General features: G+C 46.2%; 1 protein-coding gene across 2 annotated transcripts in view; it reads right to left on the minus strand.

The window, feature by feature from the left end:
- The window catches only part of AKAP1 (A-kinase anchoring protein 1), a 103,042-nt gene that overhangs the window by 27,463 nt on the left and 52,103 nt on the right, over positions 1-23,476 (minus strand). For both annotated transcript variants that reach the window (XM_075336587.1, XM_075336588.1), the window contains exons 3-7: positions 17,968-18,101; positions 15,729-15,855; positions 15,511-15,635; positions 13,670-13,847; positions 1,758-1,908 (exon numbers count right to left, since the gene is read on the minus strand). In XM_075336587.1, coding sequence (XP_075192702.1) covers positions 1,758-1,908; positions 13,670-13,847; positions 15,511-15,635; positions 15,729-15,855; positions 17,968-18,101 — 715 coding nt within the window. The remainder of the gene's footprint in view (positions 1-1,757; positions 1,909-13,669; positions 13,848-15,510; positions 15,636-15,728; positions 15,856-17,967; positions 18,102-23,476) is intronic.

The following is a 23,476-nucleotide window of genomic DNA, read 5'->3' on the forward strand; positions in this document are numbered from 1 at the left end:
AGACTCTTCTCGCTGAGACCCTGAGCAGTGTGAAGACGTGGAGGGTCTTTCCCAGCGAGCTCGCTTAGGCTGCCTGGGACTGTCATCTGAGTCAGAGACTTCAGCCTGTGATGCTTGAGACCCCCTTGAAGTACGGATTAGTTCCAACTGAGGGGGACCGGAGAGCATAGACACAGCAGTGTCCATGGTCTGAGTAACTGGCCTGGACTGCAAGGTCTCCAGGATTTTTGACATAGTCACAGACATTTTATCAGCAAAAACTGCAAAGTCTGTCCCCGTCACCGGGGCAGGGTTCACAGGCGTCTCTGCCTGGGCCACTACCACCATAGGCTCTGGCTGACGAAGTGCCACTGGGACTGAACATTGCACACAATGTGAGTCTTTGGAGCCTGCCGGTAGATCAGCCCCACATGCAGTACAAACAGTGTACACAGCCTGTGCCTTGGCACCCTTGCGTTTTGCGGATGACATGTTGCTGCCTCCACAGAGCAGTACAGGGTGTCCAGCCAAGAAGCGACCTTACAGTGCAACTATATATATATATATGGTACTAAGAAAAAAGTACACTAATATAACACTGAGGCACTAGTGGGGCCAGCACTAAAGTGCAGCTTACCGCCCGCTTAGGAGCGGGTGTGTGGTCGCCGAAATCCCTTTAGTCTGGGTCTCCCAGAGCCTGCTGCCTTTCCCCAGCCAGACCGCATGTGTAATGGCTGCCGGCGTCCTTGTGGAGAGGGGGGGCGGGCCCTGGGCGTATACAGACGAAGAGCGGGAAGCCTGCTTCCCACTGTGCCTAGTGAGAGGGCTGGAGCATGTAAATAAAGCTCCAGCCCTCGGCGCTGCCAATTGAGCAGCGTCTCTCCCCTACCCTGATTGACAGGGTGGGGGCGGGAACGAAGCGGCGCTAGGCCGCAGAAGCCGGGGGCTAAAGTTAGAAGCGCCGCCGCCGTAAAAGCGCGGTCGGCGCAAAGTCCCCGGCGCACCACAAGTCGCAGCTGCGCCGCCGCTCCAGTAGCGGTCGGCGCAGTAGTTCCCAACATGTAACGTCACTCAGCAAAGCTGCAGTGACCTAACCCCAGCGCACATCGCTACTGTCCCCGGCGCACTATAACGCTCAGCAAGCCTTGAGAGTGTCCGTGCCTGCCGGGGACACAGAGTACCTGAAAGTTGCAGGGCCTTGTCCCTGAACGGCACTCCCGCTCCAAATCCAGCAGGTTCTCTGGGTCTGTGGATGGAGCCCGGCCTCAGGGCTTGGAGGCCGGTAAGATCCCACTTCCACAGAGCCCTCCAGGGGATGTGGAAGGAAAACAGCATGTGGGCTCCAGCCTCTGTACCAGCAATAGGTACCTCAACCTTACAAGCACCACCGCGGGTGAGAAGGGAGCATGCTGGGGGCCCCATATGGGCCCTCTTTTCTTCCATCCGATATAGCCAGCAGCTACTGCTGACTACAAACAGTGGAGCTATGCGTGGATGTCTGACCTCCTTCGCACAAAGCAGAAAACTGGTGAGCCAGTGATCCCACTGGGGGTGTATAGCCAGAAGGGGAGGGGCCTTACACTTTTTAGTGTAATTGCTTTGTGTGGCCTCCGGAGGCAGTGCTATACACCCAATCGTCTGGGTCTCCCAATAGAGCGCTGAAGAAATACTGAAAAAACAGCTGTATATTAACATATAGGCTATAAATGCACAGAAATGCAAGGTCATGAGTCACTTTGCAATTCTAAAGGATACTGAAACACCACTAATGTACTGACCTGATCTGTCGAAGTACTCCAGCCTTGACCCTTTCATAACCACCGTAGTCAACATACCGTATCTCTACTTCGTCAGAGTCTTTGTAATAGGCCACCACCTGTGCTCTCCACCAACCATTATCTCCAGCTGGTGATGCACAAATAACTCCAACTAAAAAGAAAAAAAAAACAAGATAAAGTCTTTCAAAGGTTATGCTCCGCTTATGAAATTGGTATAGTTAGCATGAAAATAAGTTTGCAACCGACTTTTTTTCTGTTGAGGACTCTTAGTTTAGTTTACATAGGTTTACAACTTGTTGCCAAGGAGACAGACCAACCGAGCCTGGCCAAGTATGCACAGTAACTACACCCCACGCCGAGAAGGGTTTATTGAAGACTTTTGTGCTACTATGGTCCTAGAAACTAACAGGCTGCCTGTTATACCTGGCCCTGTTTAAAGCGGTCACTGACAGCTCCTGCTAGCAATCCATCTCCTTCACCACAAAGCAGTTCTTCTGGTTTGCTCCGTCGACGGAACACGACTGCTGACGTCATGTTGACTGACAGCTGGTTCCCCCCCAGCATAATGTTGGCAGTCATGCTTCGTGAGCAGAGTGGATGAGAAGATGCTGCTTGGTCGAGGCGAAGTCAGCCGCTGAGTCGTCGGCTGTGAAAGCTCTTGAGGCACAGATCAGCACCAGGCATGACAGGTAGGCAATTCACAACTACCTGTTAATTCGTTAGCTGATAGTAAAAATAAAAAAAAGACTAGATTTGGCCATCTGCTGTATCCCTACATTGACAACTTTGTGAGACTTCCTGCTTCTGAGCTGGAAGACGCCAGTGAGGAAGAGGAGACTGAGTAGCTGATATAGATATATATCTATCTATATATATTCATACTCACCTTTCCTCGCTCCACGCAGCATCGCTCCTCCTCCCGTCTGTGCAAGCAGCACCGCTTACCTGTGTGGAGTCGGCCATGATCCCTGCAGCATCGCGATGTCCTCCTGTCTGCCGGCCATGGCTGCGTGTGGACACAGCAATGACATCATCCCTGTGAGCACCGCTAGTCTCCACACACAGCCGCGGCTGGCAGACAGGAGGAGATCGCTGTGCTGCAGGGATCGTTGTCGGTGAGTGTACCGATTCACTGCACACCGCGCTGATTATGCTTGGGGGGCAGTGAATACAGCCACACATGATCACTCCAGGCTGTAGTTGCCAGGGGTAATCACGCGGGCCGGCTGTTTACTATGCGCGCATCCCCCACCCACCTGTCAGCGCTGGCTTCAGCGCTGAGAGATGGGCGGGAGGACGGGCGTGCATATGAAATGAGCGGGGCCACGTGGTCACGGCAGGCTGCTGCAGACGCACCCCCCAATTTCCCCCAACAATTGGGGGGTGGGGGGTGCATCTTATAGTCCGAAAAATATGGAAATGAACTCTTGTAGTTTAAGGCAAGAGGGTGGATACAGGCAACTACCGACCGGTAAGTCTGACAGTGGTGTCAAAGGTTTTTTAATGCATTTTAAGAGAGGACATGCAACAATATAAACCCCTTAACGACTGCGGGCAGTAATATTACGTTCCTGCGGTTATAGTGTTAATCCCCGGGTCATGTCATTACTTCTGTAGCACAGAATTCAGGTCCTTTAATCAGCAACAGAGCACTGCCAGTTAAAAAAAAACAAAAAAACGTAATTTTGGCGTTTGGAATTTTTGAACACTGCCATACCAAATGTGTTGTGTGGTTTTTTTTGTTTGTTTTTATATTTAACCTTTTAATTTTCAAGGTGGTGATTTTAACTTTAGAGCTTTTTTTTTTCCAAAACTGTTTTTAAAACTTTTTTTTCTGTTTTTTTATTTGACTTTAGCAGTCAGATTCCTTAGTTATTTCTCCCGATCAGAGCAGCACCACCCAGACTGAAAAATCTTTTTTTTTGGTCGCCGCATATTATGTGCAGAATGTAGCAGGCAATCAAAAAGGTAGCATCTGCGCAGAAATGGTACCATTTAAAAAAAGTCAGCCCAAGACGCAAAAATAAGCTATCACTGAGCCAAAGTTCTGTAAAAATAAGACCGCTACAGGTCACGGAAAATGGTGCAAAACATACTTTTTTCAGACAAACTTCTGATTTTTTTTAACCCCTTAGATCAAAGTAAACCTATAGAGGTTTGGTTTTTACTAACTCGCACTGACCTCAGGCATCACACTGACATCAGTTTTACCATGTAGTTAACACTGAATACAATCTTAAAAACAATAGTGCAAATCACACTTTTGCAATTTTTCCACATTTGGAATTTTTTTTGCAGTTTTCCAGCACACTATAGTAAAACTCATGGTTTCATTTAAAAATACAGCTCTTTACACAAAAACGCTCACAACCGGACTGAAAAATAAAAAAGTAAGTCTATCTGAAGAATGGCGGAAAAAAACCCCAAAAAGACGGAAAGCGAATAATAGTCTTGTCGTGAAAGGTTTAAAGAGATTTGGACTCTCTAAAGGCATTTGATACTGTACCTCAATCTTGTACTGAAGCAAGGACGGGGGGGGGGGGGGAGGAACTAAGCTGATGGGTAAGGAATTTACAAAAAAAAAAAATTATAATATACACACACACAAAAATGGTACATTCTCTAATTGGACTATAGTCAGTAGTGGGCTACCGGAGGGACCTGTGCTCCAAGAGATTTTTTTTTCTTGAATTATCTTGTGGATGGGACTGATTGCGCACAACATAGCCTAACAGCGTTTTTTTGACGCTGTGTTTTTGGCCGCAAAAACACAACGCACCCAGAGCAAAAACGCATGCATTACCGCGTTTCGGTGGGTTTTTCCAATGTATTGCATGGGTGAAAAACAGTAAAACACAGGAAAGAATTGACACGTCTATTTTTTTAGCTCAAAAACACAGCTAACAAAAAAAAAAAAAAAAAAAAAAAAAAAGTGTGCGGACAGCACAAATGAAAAGTCAGATTTTGCTGGGGAAGCAAAGTCATGCAGTTTTGAGCCCAAAAATGCACCCAAAAAAACGCCTAGTGCGCACAGCCTTAGTCTTTGCTGATGACACCAAACTATGTAGGATATTAAAAACTGACAAAGATCTGGATAAGATGTCAGAATGGGCAGATACTTGCTAAATGAGATTTAATGTTGATAAATGTAGAGTAATGCACACAGGACGGAGTAATCCTTTAACTGCATAAACATTAAAATGGAAGTAAACTCAGGACTACAGAACAGGAGAAGGACTTTGGTATTCTGGTTACAAGTAAGCTGAGCAGCAGCACTCAATGTCAAGCAGCAGCTGCTAAAGGAAACAATTTTAGGAGATAATCACAGGATCTATATAAAATATATATTTAGATCCTGTGATCACAATGCATTGTTGTTTCCCCTTCTAAAAGAACAAAAAAAAAAAAAACAAAAACCCTGTAAGGCCACTTTTGGAATATGGGATCCAGTTTTGGCCTCCACATTTTAAAAAGGACATTCAGCAGTTAGAGTCAGTTCAAAGGAGGGCAACTAGATTATTGTAAGGAATGGAAGACCTCACATATGATGAGCTGTTGAACTAAAGATGGATTTGCTTAGAGAAATAAAAACAACCCACACACATCTCATTTATATGTATAAATACATGTGGTCAATACAGAGGACTGGCACATGACTTATTTCTTGCAAAGACAATAATAAGATCCAGGGGCACTCACTGTGAGTGAAAGAAAAGATTCCAGCAGCTAAATGAAGGGAATTTTGTTTACTTACCGTAAATTCCTTTTCTTCTAGCTCCAATTGGGAGACCCAGACAGTGGGTGTATAGCTACTGCCTCTGGAGGCCGCACAAAGAACTACACTTAAAAGTGTAAGGCCCCTCCCCTTCTGGCTATACACCCTCCCGTAGGAGTACGGATTCCTCAGTTTTAGTACCAAAGCAAGAAGGAGGAAAGCCAATAACAGTTTCAAAAACAAATTCAATCCGATAACAAGATCGGAGAACTTAAGAAACAACATGAACAACATGTGCACCCGAAAAACGAAACCCTAAGAACAAATAGGGCGGGTGCTGGGTCTCCCAATTGGAGCTAGAAGAAAAGGAATTTACGGTAAGTAAACAAAATTCCCTTCTTTTTCGCTCCTAATTGGGAGACCCAGACAGTGGGACGTCCAAAAGCAGTCCCTGGGTGGGTAAAAAGATACCACATGAACGGGCTGTCAGACAGCCTCTTCCTACAGGTGGGCCACCGCCGCCTGAAGGACCTGTCTACCTAGGCTGGCATCTGCCGAAGCGTAGGTATGCACTTGATAATGTTTGGTAAACGTGTGCAGACTCGACCAGGTAGCCGCCTGGCACACTTGCTGAGCCGTAGCCTGATGCCGCAATGCCCAGGACGCACCCACGGCTCTGGTAGAATGGGCCTTCAGTCCAGATGGAATCGGAAGCCCAGCAGAACGGTATGTGTGAAGAATTGGTTCCTTGATCCACCGCGCCAGGGTGGATTTGGAAGCTTGCGATCCCTTATGCTGACCAGCGACTAGGACAAAGAGCGCATCAGAACGGCGTAGAGACGCCGTGCGAGAAATGTAAATCCTGAGTGCTCTCACCAGGTCCAACAGATGTAAACCCTTTTCAAATTGGTGAACTGGATGCGGACACAAAGATGGCAAAGTGATATCCTGATTGAGATGAAAGGAAGAAACCACCTTGGGAGAAAACTCTGGAATTGGACGCAGTACTACCTTGTCTTGGTGAAACACCAGGAAGGGAGATTTGCAAGATAACGCCGCTAGCTCGGACACTCTTCGAAGAGACGTGACCGCCACAAGAAAAACTACCTTTTGTGAAAGCCGAGAAAGGGGAACCTCTTTCAAAGGCTCGAAAGGCGGCTTCTGGAGAGCAATGAGAACCTTGTTCAGATCCCAGGGTTCCAATGGCCGTCTGTAAGGAGGAACGATATGACAAACTCCTTGGAGAAACGTGCGTACTTTAGAAAGCCGTGCCAAGCGCTTCTGAAAGAATACGGATAGCGCGGAGACTTGACCCTTTAGAGAGCTAAGCGACAAACCTTTTTCCAACCCAGACTGCAGGAAGGAAAGAAAAATTGGCAATGCAAATGGCCAGGGAGAAAACCCTTGAGCCAAGCACCACGCTAAGAATATCTTCCACGTCCTGTGATAGATCTTAGCTGAGGATGGTTTTCTAGCCTGTCTCATTGTGGCAACAACTTCATGAGATAAACCTGAGGCCGCTAGGATCCAGGACTCAATGGCCACACAGTCAGGTTCAGGGCCGCAGAATTCAGATGGAAAAACGGCCCTTGAGACAGCAAATCTGGACGGTCTGGTAGTGTCCACGGTTGGCCTACCGTGAGATGCCACAGATCCGGGTACCACGACCTTCTTGGCCAATCTGGAGCGACGAGTATGGCTCGATGGCAGTCGGACTTGATTTTCCGGAGAACTCTGGGTAACAATGCTAGAGGTGGGAACACATAGGGGAGTCGGAATTGCGACCAATCCTGAACCAAGGCGTCTGCCGCCAGTGCTCGGTGATCGTGAGACCGTGCCATGAAAACTGGGACCTTGTTGTTGTGCCGTGACGCCATCAGATCGACGTCCGGCGTCCCCCAGCGGCAACAGATCTGCTGAAACACGTCCGGGTGAAGGGACCATTCTCCTGCGTCCATGCCCTGGCGACTGAGAAAGTCTGCTTCCCAGTTTTCCACGCCTGGGATGTGAACTGCGGATATGGTGGACGCTCTGCTTTCCACCCACGTCAAAATCCGCTGGACTTCTTGAAAAGCTTGGCGACTGCGTGTTCCCCCTTGGTGGTTGATGTACGCCACCGCCGTGGAATTGTCCGACTGAATCCGAATCTGCTTGCCTTCCAGCCATTGTTGGAAGGCTCGCAGGGCAAGATAGATTGCTCTGATTTCCAGAACATTGATCTGCAGGGTGGACTCTTCCTGAGTCCACGTCCCCTGAGCCCTGTGGTGGAGAAACACCGCTCCCCACCCTGATAGGCTCGCATCCGTCGTGACCACTGCCCAGGACGGGGGAAGGAACGACTTTCCCTGTGACAATGAGGTGGGGAGAAGCCACCAACGCAGAGAGTCCTTGGCAGTCTGAGAGAGGGAGACAGTCCTGTCGAGGGACGTCGATTTCCCATCCCATTGGCGTAGAATGTCCCATTGTAGAGGGCGCAGATGAAACTGCGCGAACGGGACTGCCTCCATTGCTGCTACCATCTTTCCTAGGAAATGCATGAGGCGCCTCAGTGAGTGCGACTGGCTCTGAAGGAGAGATTGCACTCCAGTCCGTAGCGAGCACTGCTTGTCCAGTGGAAGCTTCACTATCGCTGAGAGAGTATGAAACTCCATGCCAAGATAAGCCAGAGATTGGGTCGGGGTTAGATGAGACTTTGGAAAGTTGATAATCCACCCGAAACTCTGGAGAGTGTCTAGTGCCACCTTCAGACTGTGCTGGCATGCCTCTTGAGAGGGTGCCTTTATAAGCAGGTCGTCTAGATACGGGATGACCGAGTGACCCTGCGAGTGCAGAACAGCTACTACTGCTGCCATGACTTTGGTGAAGACCCGGGGGGCTGTTGCCAGACCGAAAGGTAACGCTACGAACTGCAGGTGTTCGTCGTGTATGACGAAGCGTAGGAAACGCTGATGCTCTGGTGCAATCGGCACGTGGAGATACGCATCTTTGATATCTATTGATGCTAGAAAATCTCCTTGAGACATTGAGGCTATGACGGAGCGTAGGGATTCCATCCGGAACCTCCTGACTTTTACGTGTCTGTTGAGCAACTTTAGATCCAGGACGGGTCGATACGATCCGTCCTTTTTTGGGACCACAAACAGATTGGAGTAAAAACCGTGACCTTGTTCCTGAAGAGGGACGGAGGTCACCACTCCTTCCGCCTTTAGAGCGGCCACCGCCTGCAACAGAGCATCGGCTCGGTCTGGTGGTGGAGAAGTTCTGAAGAAACGAGTTGGCGGACGAGAACTGAACTCTATCCTGTACCCGTGAGACAGAATATCCCTCACCCAACGGTCTTTGACGCGTGACAGCCAAATGTCGCCAAAGTGGGAAAGCCTCCCACCGACCGCGGGTGTGGGAATCGGAGACTGCAAGTCAGGAGGACGCCGTCTTGGCAACGGTTCCTCCGGCTGTCCTTTTTGGGCGTGACTGAGACCTCCAAGAATCTGAGCGTCTCTGGTCTTTTTGAGTCTTTTTTGACGAGGCGAATTGGGACCTGCCCGGTCCTCGAAAGGACCGATAACCAGACTGACCCTTCCTCTGTTGGGGTTTGTTTTGTCTGTGTTGCGGTAAGGATGAGTCCTTACCCTTGGAGTGTTTGATGATTTCATCCAAACGCTCTCCAAACAATCGGTCACGAGAAAAAGGCAAATTGGTTAAGCACTTCTTGGAATGAGAATCTGCTTTCCAATGTCTCAACCACAGGGCCCTACGCAAAACAACGGAGTTGGCTGACGCCACTGCCGTGCGGCTTGTAGCGTCAAGAACAGCATTAATCGCGTACGACGCGAATGCCGCCATTTGCGAGGTCAATGGTGCTACCTGCGGGGCAAATGCACGTGTGACTGAGTCGACTTGCGCAAGCCCGGCTGAGATAGCTTGGAGTGCCCATACGGCCGCAAAAGAAGGCGCTAATGACGCTCCAATCGCTTCATAGATGGATTTCAGCCAGAGCTCCATCTGCCTGTCAGTGGCATCTTTAAGTGCCGCTCCATCTTCAACTGCAACCAAGGATCTAGCTGCAAGCCTGGAAATTGGAGGATCCACTTTTGGACACTGGGTCCAACCCTTGACCACCTCAGGGGGAAAAGGATAGCGTGTATCTTTAAGCCGTTTAGAAAAACGCCTTTCAGGATAAGCGTGGGGTTTCTGGATTGCGTCTCTAAAGTCAGCGTGGTCCAGAAAAGTGCTTAATGTACGCTTAGGGTATCTGAAATGGATTCTCTCGTGCTGCGAAGCTGACTCCTCTACAAGAGGAGCTGGTGGGGAAATATTTAACATCTTATTGATGTTAAATATAAGATCATTAACTATGGCGTCACCATCTGGTGTATCTAGATTGAGAGCGGTCCCAGGATCAGAATCCTGATCAGTTACGTCCGCCTCATCACCCATAGATTCATCTCGCTGGGATCCTGACCATTGAGATGAATGTGAAGGCCCGTCATAGCGAGCCCGCTTAGGCTGCCCGGGGCCATCGTCCGAGTCAGAGTCTTCACCCTGAGGTGTATGTGCCCGTCCCGGAGCTTGGAGGTAACTCAGCTGAGGGGGACCAGGGGGCAATGATTGCACAGTGTCCGTGGCCTGAAGTACAGGCCTAGCTCGCAATGTGTCAAGAATTTGTGACATAGTGAGAGACATTCTGTCAGCAAAAGCTGCAAACTCAGTTCCTGTCACTTGGACAGCATTCACAGGTGGTACACCCTGGGTCACGTCCAGCAGAGGTCCCGACTGTGCAAGCGCCGCAGGGGCCGAGCACTGCACACAATGGGGGTCCGTGGAGCCTGCCGGTAGAAAAGTCCCACATGCGGTGCAGGAAGCATATAATGTCTGTGCCTTGGCACCCTTGCGTTTTACGGACGACATGCTGCTGGCTCTCTGCAATGTGAGAGAGTCTATAGCCAAAGGGCGACCAGCGCTATGCAATACAAAGTATTTGTAGAAACAAAATACTAAGAATACTACTGGCACAAGAGGGGGTGAGCCCTGAGGGCTGCTTACCGCCCGCTGAATAGCGGGTAAGAGGCGCAGAATTCCTTGTCTGGGTCTCCCCGGCTCCCCTCTGCAGCTCAGCGTGTCAGCAGGAATGGCTGCCGGCGTCTGTGGAGAGGGGCGGTCCGTGGGAGTTCCTAAACAAAAGTGCGGGAAACAGTGTCCCCTCTGTGCCGATTGTGAGGGCTGGAGTATGTAAAAACGACTCCAGCCCTCGGCGCTGATGCACTGACCAGCGTCCCGCCCCTCTCCTGACTGGCAGGTCTGGGGGCGGGAACGAACGGAAGCAGGCCGCAAAAGCCGGGGACTCGAGTTATCAGCGCGGCCGCCGTAAAAGCGCGGCCCGCGCTGAAGTCCCCGGCGCACCACAAGTGCCAGCCGCGCCGCAGTCCCAGCGGCCGGCGCGACCGATTCCCAGAAGTGTGCCTGCTTCAGCGAAGCTGAATGAGGCCATGGCACAAGCGCCGCAGCGCTGATGTCCCCCGGCGCACTACAACACCCAGCATGCTGCGGTGTGAGCGCCAAATGCACGGGGACACAGAGTACCTTGAGGAAGCAGGGCCATGTCCCTGATGTACTCCGCTCCATCCAGCATCTTCTCCAGGGGCTGTAGATGGAGCACGGTCTCAGTGCCTGGAGACCAGTAAATCCCACTTCACCCAGAGCCCTGTAAAAAGGGATGGGGAAGGAATCAGCATGTGGGCTCCTGCCGCCGTACCCGCAATGGGTACCTCAACCTTACAAACACCTCCGACATACAGTGGGGTGAGAAGGGAGCATGCTGGGAGCCCTGTATGGGCCCTCTTTTCTTCCATCCGACATAGTCAGCAGCTGCTGCTGACTAAAAACAATGGAGCTATGCGTGCGTGTCTGACCTCCTGCGCACAAAGCTAAAACTGAGGAATCCGTACTCCTACGGGAGGGTGTATAGCCAGAAGGGGAGGGGCCTTACACTTTTAAGTGTAGTTCTTTGTGCGGCCTCCAGAGGCAGTAGCTATACACCCACTGTCTGGGTCTCCCAATTAGGAGCGAAAAAGAAAGGAAAGGGTTCTCTACAGATAGAGCAGTCAGCATGCTCTACCACAAGAGGTAGTCATGGAAGACTATATAAAAACTTAAGGGCTGGATGATTTCCCCAGTACACACATTGTTGGTTATAAATGATTTAGTGAAAAAGTTTAATTGGTAGAGGAAGGTTGAAATAGATGGACCTAGGTCTTTTTTCAACCTATGTAACTCTAGCAGATCCATCTTCCTCTATTCATGTTTTAACATGAACAGGGATAACCTGTTAAGTGGCTGGTAAATAACAGTACTCAAAAGTTCAGGCTCCTAGTTAGAGGAGAGGAAAATTTGTTAGAGGTGTTTTTTTTCTCCCGCTGCTGCTTATTGAGATGCATTGATAAGGGGCAATGTACTAACATGTTGACTTATGCAAATTGGTCAATGCATTATATTCTGTACCAGCTACTTGACAAACTGGCAAAAATAGGCAAATTGAGATTTATCCTATATCTGGACAGATCTAAGCACAAAAGCTGTAGCATTCAGATGGTGCATAGAATCAGCCCCTCTCCCACCACCACACTTTGTACATCCCAGGGAAGAGAATCTCATCAGATGTTGTAGAATGAAAGTATAAAAAAAAAACAAAAAAAAAAAACCAAACTTTCCTTCGCGGAATACTAAAGGGAAACCGGATTTGTTAGGGTACTTTCACACTTGCGTTCAGCGGAGTCCGCCACTATGGAGAATAGTGCAGTCAGTTAACGCACTGCGCTATTCTCCATAGACTTGTATTGCCAACGCACTGTAACGCAAGTGTCAGCGTTGCATCGACGCAGCGTCGTTATTTTGACGCTGCGTCGGACGTAAGGAACGCTGCATGTAATGATTTTTGAGCGGTGGAAACCTTTATTTTTCACTGCGCATTTTTTTTTTTTAAAAAAAAAAAAAAAAAAAAAATAAAACTTAGTTTGTTTCTTGGTGGCCGAACGTTCAGCTGAGCGCCCAGCCGCCGGCATCTGAGCGCGCTCAGCTGATCAGTGCACATATCAGCTGATTTTTACAGCTGACGTGTCTGCTAGGCATGAGCGGAATAGTTATCAGTCCGTGCCTTTAAAAATGGCGGTCAATATGTGACAGCGCCATTATAAATGGCAACAACTGTAAACTTTTACTCACGGCCGATATCTGAAGTCACGAGACGTGATCAAGTGACTTCGGGTGGTTGCCATGGTAGCACAGTCAAGTGATTACTCCTGTAGCTCACATGACTCACTTCCTGCCTCACACAGCCGAGAGCTGGGTGAGACACGAAATGAGCATATCTGCTTTTCACAACTGTGTATATGTGATCAGCAGATATGGCAGAGCGATCAGACTGCTGATCCATATAGTCCCCTAGGGGACCTGGTTACATTTAAAAAAAATTTTAATCTCAAATCACCCCTCTTTGGCCCCATTGAAAATAAGGGTTAAAAAACCCCACACATTTGGTATCGCCGCGTTCAGAAGTGCCCGATCAAAATGCAATAACAGGTAATCAAAACGTAGCATTTACGCAAAAGTTGTACCATTAAAAATGTCAGCCTGAGACGCAAAAAATAAGCCGTCACTGAGCCATAGATCTCGAAAATTGAGAACGCTATGGGTCACAAAATATGGCATAAAATGTACGCCACTTTAAGACAAACTTCTGATTTACTTCTATAACCCCTTAGATAAACGTAAACCTATACATGTTTGTCGTCTTCGAACTCGCACTGACCTCAGGCATCGTACCCACACATCAGTTTTACCATGTAGTGAACACCGTGAATAAAATCTCAAATAGTGCTATCGCATTTTTTTTTTGCAATTTTTCCACATTTGGATTTTTTTTTGCAGTTTCCAAGTACACTATATTGTAAAACTCATGGTTTCATTTAAAACTACAGCTTGTTCTGCAAAAAGTGAGCCCTCACATGACCATATTGACAAAAAAAAAAAAAAAAAAAGTTACGTCTCTCGGAAGACTAGCGAAAAAAAAACCCAACCGGAAAGCGCAAAATCGGACGGTTGTGTAGGGGTTAATAATTTTATGAAGATCTTCATTATACTCTGTATCACTGTCAAGGAGTGACAATTACTCTAAAATAATCTAGCAGAAAAGGAAACTCACCTTCCACCGGTGTGGGCAATGTTGGAACACCAGGCTGTGAGTAACAAAGATACATCTGCTGATCCAAGCTACGAAGTGCATGAAATGTTGGATGCGTATGCTGCTGAACAAACATGTGTCCTGCATTCACCACATTCACTACAATGACTTCAACCGTCGCACCGTCCGGAAGCATAAGCTACAGTGTAGAAAAAAAAAAATAAATGTTAAAGTTAACCATAATACCATGAATGCTGCTTTAATTCCTATTATACACTGTTTACTTTAAAGTGGTTCCCCTGGGATAGAAAAGATGATGGCTAATGGAAATTTCTTGATAAATACATTTAATCAGCTAGTCAATTATTTTGTCTGATAAATCGCTATAGAATTAAGGTGTCTGCCACTGTATTACACTGAGCATGTGCAGTATGAAGATGTGCTCCACTAACATTACTGGAAGTGCTGAGATAAGAGGCCGCTGAAACTTCATCTCCAGGGTACAGCAAAAGATACTCTACTGCACATGCTCACAGGCATCCTACGACAAGTTTCTAGCAATGCAGCAGGATGGTGGGCATTGTAATTCTATAACAAGTACCTCCCCACTATACACTGCAATAATATATTAATATTGTATTGCATTATGCTATAAGTGATAGGGGATTTGAACATGCCAAAAAAAAAAGTTTTGAAAAAAAAGGCTTTAAAAAGTTCAAATCACCACCTTGAAAATTAAAAAATTAAATAAAAAACAAAAAAAACCCCACACATTTGGTATGGCAGTGTGCAAAAATTTCAAACACCAAAATTACGTTTTTTGGTCGCCGCATATTATGTGCAGAATGTAGCAGGCGATCAAAAGGTAGCATCTGCGCAGAAATGGTACCATTAAAAAAGTCAGCCCAAGATGCAAAAATAAGCCATCACTGAGCCAAAGATCTGTAAAAATGAGAACGCTACGGGTTGCGGAAAATGGTGCAAAAACGTACATTTTTTTTCAGACAAACTTGATTTTTAACCCCTTTGATCAAAGTGAACCTATACAGGTTAGATTTCTACTAACTCGCACTGACCTCAGGCATCACACTGACATCAATTTTACCATGTAGTTAACACTGAATAAAATCTTAAAAACAATTGTGCAATCACTCTTGCAATTTTCCGCATTTGGAATTTTTTTGCAGTTTTCCAGCACACTGTACGGTAAAACTCATGGATTTAAAAGTACAGCTCGTTACACAAAAACACTCACAACCGGATTGACTGGAAAAAAAAAAAAAATAAATAAATAAATAAAAAAAAAAGTTACGACTATTGGAAGAATGGCAAAAAAAACCCCAGAAAGTGCAAAATGGTCTGGTCGTGGAAGAAAAAAAAAAAAAAAAATAATAATTCACAGGTCTCAGAAAATTACTTTATATGACCCGTTGATTCCATCCCTACCTATTATGGTATCAATTATATTGACCTGGAGAATCATGCCATCAGGTCATTTTTAAACAATCAATGCGCTAAAATAGAAAAAAAAATAAAAAAATTTAAATAGCACGGCTAACTTTTCATCGTTATACATATTCTGTCATTTTTCAGTAGATTATATGGTAAAATTGATTGAATCATTTAAAACTACAATTTGTCCTACAATCAAACAAGCACTGATACAGCAATGTCAAATGTAAAAAATGTGATAACTGTCCTGGCTATCAGAGGGGCAAAGTGCATTTAAAAAAAAAAAAAAAAAAAAACAAACCATCATGGGCATCAAAAGGGTTAATGATTTGGAGCCCTAATAGCACAATCTGTTATATAGGTCACAAGAATCTATAAAAAGTAAGATACATGTTGAAAGCGCAGCTTACCCATGAAGTCAAGGGCAGTGAGTGTAACGCCAAAGAAGGGGGAGGTGCATAGATATTAGTCAGGTCGAGTTCTTTAAACTTCTTTCCTATTAGACTCAGCGCTCTGTCAATCTGCTGCTGAGACCCTGGAAAAGAAAAAATATATTATATTATATACATACACTAACAATACAATACAATAACAATACGAAGACTATCGTCTATAAATGTACACTTACCTTCTATGTGGCAGATCTGGAAGTCTTGTGTGTAAGGCAGTGTAGAAATGTAAATTTTGGCACCAGATGACTCCTTCAGGTAGCTTACATATCTGCCTTGTTTGCCAATTAGTCGACCAACTAAATGCTTTAAAAACAGAAGAGGGGGTAAAAAATCCATTAAAATAAAACTTTAAATTAACCAAATTTAAAAAAACAAACTCACTTTTTAAAAAGGAACATTAAGGCTGTTTTTTTCTGGCAGATTTTAGTCAATATTGCAACGAAAAACCTAATGGACATGTTGCAGATTTTTAACTTGCAGATTTTAGTGAACAAAAAAATTAAAAAAAAAAAAATTGTAGCATGTCAATTTTGTGTTTTTCCTGGAGATATAATCCACAGCAGTATTTGAGCTCAAATACTCTGCATTGGATTATATCTGTCAGTGCAGCACTGACACTTCCCCCTCACACACCATGCATCAGGCATGGTCTGTAAAACAATCCTTAGCACAGTAACCCGGGTTTGTGATCAAACTACAGGGACCCGATTGCCAGGGAGAGGTAAGAGATTCCTCTGCCTGCGGAATGCTGTGATCATGATTGATTGTAACATCTAGGGGGTTACACTGTTGGGAGCAGCAAGAGCACCACTCCGGTGAGAGCCGGGTCCCAGTTATAACATCAGCCGGAGACCTGGTGGCGATCGCGGGGGTACAGGGCAGGAACCCTGCGATCGCCAGTACCTAAAAACTCAGAAGAGAAAAAAAAAACCCAAAAACAAACAAAAAAAAAAAAAAACAAAAAACAAAAAAAAAACCCTCTTTCACTACTTTATTAACCCCCAAAACACCCCATGCAGGTCCGACGTAATCCGACGTAACCCACACTAGCTCCTATGACTAATCAGCTCTGCTACATTTGAACCTCAGAGCGCACAATCATGGAACATGACTACCCGCCTGAACTTCAGAGAATGAATGAGCCATAGCAATCAGCGGTGACGTCACTTGGTGTTTGCCGGGGGTAGGCACTGTCTTTGTTAAAGGGTTGGCAGGGTATGTGGCGGAACGCCCCCGCACTTTAAGCCAGAGTGCTTCAGGTCAGAGGTCATACCGTAGGAACCCAGGTCATGTTTAGACATGTTTTCGGTCTCTCCAGGCTCGGATGTAGTAGAGCCAGGAGAATCGTGGGACTTCGTGTGGATTAGAGTGGAATTTCAAGTCAAGGGTCTTTTTGGGGTTAATAAAGAGGGTGCTATATCTTATTTCAAATAAAGTATTTCTCTGTGTGTTTATTTCTTTATTACTTACGGGTTGGGGGGGGAAGGGGGTGTCGAGGAAACCCTCTTATCACTAATCCTATAACCAACTCTGGCTTCATGACAGTTGTGCACTGGTCATTAACCCCCAGTACCCTGACTGCCACCGCACCAGGGCAACTGGGAAGAGCAGGGTAAAGCGCCAGATTTGCTGCATGTAATAGATGAGACAATTCCGGGGCAGATGCAGGCTGCTATTCTTAGCCTGGCGCGTGGGGTCCCAATATCCATGGGACTCCCCAGGCTGAGAATACCAGCCCTTAGCTGTTGGGCTTAATCATGCCCGGGTATCAAAATTAAAGGGGAAGAGAAGGTGGTGGTGGAACTGCATGCATTTTTTTTCCTTAAATTTAAAATAAACCCGCATGCAGTTCCTCCTATTTTGATACACAGCAAAGATAGGCTAACAGCAGGGAGCTGCAGCCTGTAGCTGTAGGCTTTATCTGTGCTGGGTATCATAACATGGGGTACACCACGATACTGACCCGCACACAGTTGCACTGCTTTCGACACCCACTGGCCTTCCCGGCGCCTGTGATTAGTTGGTCAGACACTGACACAGGCTGGGGGCGCTTCTTACTGCAATCACAGACGCCAGGATGGCCAGTGGGCACGGATAGCCATGCATATGGATGAGCACTGATGAGTGAAGTAGAGGCTGCGGGTGCAGCGTACCGCCACGCCAGATCCTCCAAGTATGAAGCGCTTGCTTTATATTTTTTTTTTAAATTTCCCGAGTGCCGGATCAATATCTGGAATCCGGGGCCTGGGTCCGGCATCTTTGAAACCCAACGGCTCTGTACTGTTACAGTCTGGGTCTGCCCATCACTAGTTGTGAGCAATAGTGTATCAGTTTTATTTTCACCACACACACACACACACACACACACGAAAGTGATCACCATGAACTTTGGTTTGTCTGTAATTTTTCACTTACCTTTGGCACTTCAACCTCCCAGATGATAAGCTCAGCCTTTTTTAAGTCTACTTTCTGCTTTACATTCTGCACATCTTCAGGCTTTCCCAGAGCACAGCCGCTGTCCACAGAGTCCATACTATTTACATCTGAACCTAAAAAAAGTCAGTTCTTACAGATCAGGTATGAAGATTACACTGCTCTACATCAATTTTTCTGACAAGATAACGTGATCCAATGAATGTGTGGTGGAAGATATAATAAATCAGAAACATCCATTTCTTCGAGTCACGTCCGGTGTTTCCCTAAAAGGCTGTTTGAGGGTATGTGCGCACTAGGCTTTTTTTCACGCTGCGTTTTTATGTGCGTTTTTGTCTCAAAAAACGCACCCGCGGCTAAAAAACACGGCAAAAACGCGTGCGTTTTTGCCGCGATTTGGTGCGTTTTTTGCTACGTTTTTGCTCACTGCGTTTTTAATCAGTGCACAATGCCATTAAAGATTGTTGATGGAAAAAAAAAAAAAAAAAAAAAGGTCCGATGTCATTTCCTTCTTCAAAATGTTCATTGTATGCAGGAGAGCAGACAGCAGCTGCAGAACTACAAGGCTCAGCATCCTCCATCCAGGACTGTATGCAGTTTTTTGCCCAAAAAGAAAAAAAAAAAAAAATGACATGGGCTTCGCCATATTTTTGTATGCTAGCCGGGTACAGCAGGCAGGTACGGGCTGCCCCCAACCCCCAGCTGCCCATTTGTACCCGGCTGGGAACCAAAAATAGAGAAGCCCTTTTTTTTTAAATTATTTCATGAATTTCATGAAATAATTAAAAAAAAAAAAATGACGTGGGCTTCGCCTAATTTTTGAGTCCAGCCGGGTACAACTAGGCAAGAACAAAAAGGACCTAGCGTCACCTTATACAGGTGCTCAGGAAAAAATTGTTTGGTAGAGATAAAGTAGCCCTGGCACACCGTTTATTTCCCAATTGTAATAACGAAGAAGATGAAAGTCTCTTGAATTTTTATTGAAAAAGACGATACAGTTGCAGAAAGTCCGCGCCTATGACAACGTTTCGGCCATCATTTCGGCCTTCATAGTCTGTCCGACCAGATGAAGGCCGAAATGATGGCCGAAACGTTGTCATAGGCGGACTTTCTGCAACTGTATCGTCTTTTTCAATAAAAATTCAAAAAAGAGACTTTCATCTTCTTCGTTATTACAATTGGGAAATAAACGGTGTGCCAGGGCTACTTTATCTCTAGGGTACAACTAGGCAGCTGGGGATTGGAATCCACAGTGCAGGGTGCCCAAGATTTCTGGGCACCCCCACTGCGAATTGCAGTCCGCAGCCACCCCAGAAAATGGCGCTTTCATAGAAGCGCCATCTTCTGGCGCTGTATCCGACTCTTCCAGCTGCCCTGAAGCCGGGTGGCTAGCTAGGTAATAATGGAGTTAGGGCTAGCTGTATATTATCAGCTAGCCCTAAGCCCGAAATTCATGGTGTCACGCCAATATTAGACATGGCCACCATGAATTTCTAGTAATGATAAAAAAAAACAAAAAAAAAAAAAAAAACACACAACAACCACAACCACAACAACCACAACCACAACAACCACAACCACAACCACAACCACAACCACAACAACCACAACCACAACCACAACCACAACCACAACCACAACCACAACCACAACCACAACCACAACCACAACCACAACCACAACAACCACAACAACAACCACAACCACCACAACAACAACAACCACAACCACAACCACAACCACAACCACAACCACAACCACAACCACAACCACAACCACAACCACAACCACAACCACAACATATTTTTATTACAAATAAAACACACAATTAGGGACTCCATCTTTATTGAAATAAAGAACCCCCCCTCCGCAGTAATCCTGGGTTAGGGTCCCGCGCCGTCCAATCAGGATCCAATATCATCTGATCGGTTTGCTGGAAGGCAAAGCGATCTGATGATGTGTCAGGATCAAGTGCCTGAATCCCATCACACATCAGCTGATTGTATAAAAGCAGATTATACAATCAGCTGATGCATCAGTAGAAAAAAAAAAAAAAAAAAAAAAAAACTCACTTATGTGCTGTGCTGATTACCGGCAGCTCCTGTAGCGATCGATTGGACGGGAGTCTGATCCTGTCCGATCGCTGCAGGAGCTGCCGGTAATCAGCTGATGAAGTCCCCTGACGGCAGGATCAGCTGATAGCCGGCCGGGCGCGAAAAAGCCGGCGAGACTACGATCAGCTGATGCGTCAGGTGACTGCATCAGGTGATCCACCGCCAGGTCCTGCAAGCAAGGTCCTGCCCTGGGGAGACTGCACACAGCCAGAGCGGCGGTACAGAGACAGGGGCTGGGAGCGGGCATGGCACCGGGACCCTGCAGACCGGTGAGTATATACGACATTTTTTTTTTTTCTACTGTTCACTTTGGTTTTCGCCGCTGCCTCCACCTCCCGCCAAGACATGGCGCCGCACGGAGCTGACATGCACAGGACGGGAGGTGGAGGCAGCGGTGACGGTACCGGGAGGATTCATGCTTCTGTGTTTACCAACAGAAGGAATCCTCTTCCTGTACACGTCACTGTAGTACCCACCCCTTGCGTTTATGGCTGCGTTTTTAGTCATAGAAACACGGCTATATGCGTTTTTCATTGCGTTTTTAACATCTCATTGAATTCAATGAGTGAAAAACACAGTGGAAAACGCAGAAATAATTGACATGCTGCGTTTTTGTGGTCACCACAAAAACGCAGCTAAAAAAAAAACCGCTGTGTGCGGACAGCACTTATGAAAACCCATTGACATTGCTGGGGAAGCAATGTCACTGCGTTTTCAGCACAAAAACGCGGTAAAAAACGCCGCTAAAAACGCGGCAAAAACGCCTAGTGCGCACATACCCTAATAAGTAACTCTTAAAGTAACATAATTCTTGTTATATTATTTAATTATGCACTCCCTAATAGAAAGACTGATTAATAAGCAGTTAAACTGCAGACTGAATATTATGGCAATATGAGCAGCATGAAATAGACTGTAGCATTCAGTCGCTTAGCAAATTTAACTGTAAAAAAAGTTTTTTGTTGAATGTCATCCCTCGATCAGTTCAGCAATAAAACCACAAATGTAACAATATATCAGGATCACTTCTGGATTTTATGTGGCGACCTGAAGGTTATATTATCGTTGTCTGAATGTAGAATGCTGGTCCACACTTCTCACAGATGTGATCCATTATTGAGCAGTCAGTTTGGTTGACCGGCAACTATTTGAAACAAATGTATTTATAGGAGTAAAGTTTCACGGACCTTCACATTGTAGAATTCTATTATAACCTTACCAAGTACATTATTAACATTAGAAACCGAAGAAATGGGCTGGAACACCTGTTGGTATAGGTGCCCATTCACAGTCATTAACAGAACTTAGGATAAAAATCAAATGAGCAAATAACCCTACAGCAAGCACATGTAAATATCAGGGTACTTAGTTAACACCATTTTGATCATGAAGGGTTAAAGCCAATCAAGATTGTCCCAAATACTTAGTTCACCTAGGCAAGTAGTGTGGTAAACTACGAGATAGCGACCATTTAATTGGTTACAGCTTGTCACAGTGGGACGGCTTTTCCACTGTTTTGAACAAAATAGTGTCAACTAAGTACTAGAGTTGAGCGCGGTTCGTGGTTCTCCAGTTCTAGGCTCGAGTGATTTTGGGGCCTGTTCTAGATCGAACTAGAACTCGAGCTTTTTGCAAAAGCTCGATAGTTCTAGAAACGTTCGAGAACGGTTCTAGCAGCAAAAAAACAGCTAAATCCTAGCTTGGTTTCTGCTGTAATAGTGTAAGTCACTCTGTGAATCACACTATTATGACATTTCAGTGTATAGTGTGCGTGAACAGCGCCTTCAGATCACTGCTGTTTCTATAATGGCGATCGCCATTTTTTTTTTTTTTTCCTTGTCTTCCTTCCCTAAGCGCGCGCGTGTAGTGGGGCGGGCCAGCATGTCAGCCAATCCCAGACACACACAGCTAAGTGGACTTTTAGCCAGAGAAGCAACGGCATGTGTGATAGGATGTCCATGTCACATGTCCCTGCATTATAAAACCGGACATTTTCCTCCAGGACGCCATTATCTCTTCTGCGTCTTTGGTGTCAGACATCACTGTCGCAGCTCCGTCCTTTGTCCTATCGCTGATACAGCTGTATGCGCTCCATACACAGCGCTGGACAGCTTAGGGAGAGCACTTTCTAGCAGTCCTTTTAAGGGCTCAAACAGGCAGGGTCAGAGTTAAGGTGACAGGTCCTGAAAACAGCGACAGCGTCTGTGTAGCCAAGGTCAGGGATTTCCTCCCTGCATTTCCCCATTAGGAGGGAATAGAAAGGCAGGCTTCCATTCCTCTACCCAGAGCCCCACAATCCTGGCACTGTACCCTCCTGTCCTCTGCACACTCCAACTCATAACTAAGCCATTATACTAGCAAACACTCAGTGTACCTAGTGGCATCCTATACGTGGCTATTGGACTTTGCTATAGTCCCACTAGTGCAAAGACATTTGCAGAGCACCTCTGCCTGCATTGCACACTCCAACTCATTATAACTAAGCCATTATACTAGCAATTTTTGCTGCCAGTTTAAGGGCCGTAGTTGCATTGTCAGGGATATTTATTCTTTATTATTCTGCTGTTAATAAAGCTAGACCGCCACTGCAATCTACACCACCTCTCAATTTTTACTACCACATTTTCAGTCCACAATGTTGTCGCAATCAACATGAGTGGCAAAATGACAGATGCTGGTGGAAAGGGGAAGAGGCGTGGTGGAAAAGGAAAAAAAAGGTTTTGTCCGTGGGGAAGGTGGCAAAGCTCCATTATCATCTGCTGAAGAGAGACCATCTACCAGCAAAAGTAAGATGTCTACTACTTACCGTGGACAATCCGATGTGCTCCCTTTTTTACGGACACGAACAACAGGAAAAAAGGTAGATGATGGGCAAAAAAGGAAAATGCTTGAATGGATCTCAAGTGGTCCAACAAGTGCCCTCTCAGCCACTTCAAGTACCGCAGCCAAAAAACACCATTCCTCTGAGTTGTCATCCCAATCACACTTGATTTCTCCCAGCTCTGAAGTCTCCATCAGCCCTGCACAGTATGGTGGAACTGAGATGGCTGAGTCTGCAGAGCTGTTCAGTCACACTATAGCCTGGGAATCAGAGGTCTGCTCCCAAGCTACAGTGAGTACAGAACAGGAAATGGTCTGCAGTGATGCCCAGAACCTTTGTGACTCTGATTCAGGCCGTGAGGACCAAGTTTCTGAGCATAATGTTGACCCTTTGTCACAAACTGTAACACATGTGGTTATAGACAATGAGGAACATTCTGATGAAGATGAGACGCAGATACCCGATTGGGATGACAACTTAAATATTCGGTCAGGGCAAGAAGAGGCTCGGTCTGAGGGGGAGGGGAGTGCAAACACAACAATTGATGATGAAGTTC

Source organism: Anomaloglossus baeobatrachus, chromosome 2 (genome assembly GCF_048569485.1).
Source record: "Anomaloglossus baeobatrachus isolate aAnoBae1 chromosome 2, aAnoBae1.hap1, whole genome shotgun sequence".
Taxonomy (NCBI): Eukaryota; Metazoa; Chordata; class Amphibia; order Anura; family Aromobatidae; genus Anomaloglossus; species Anomaloglossus baeobatrachus.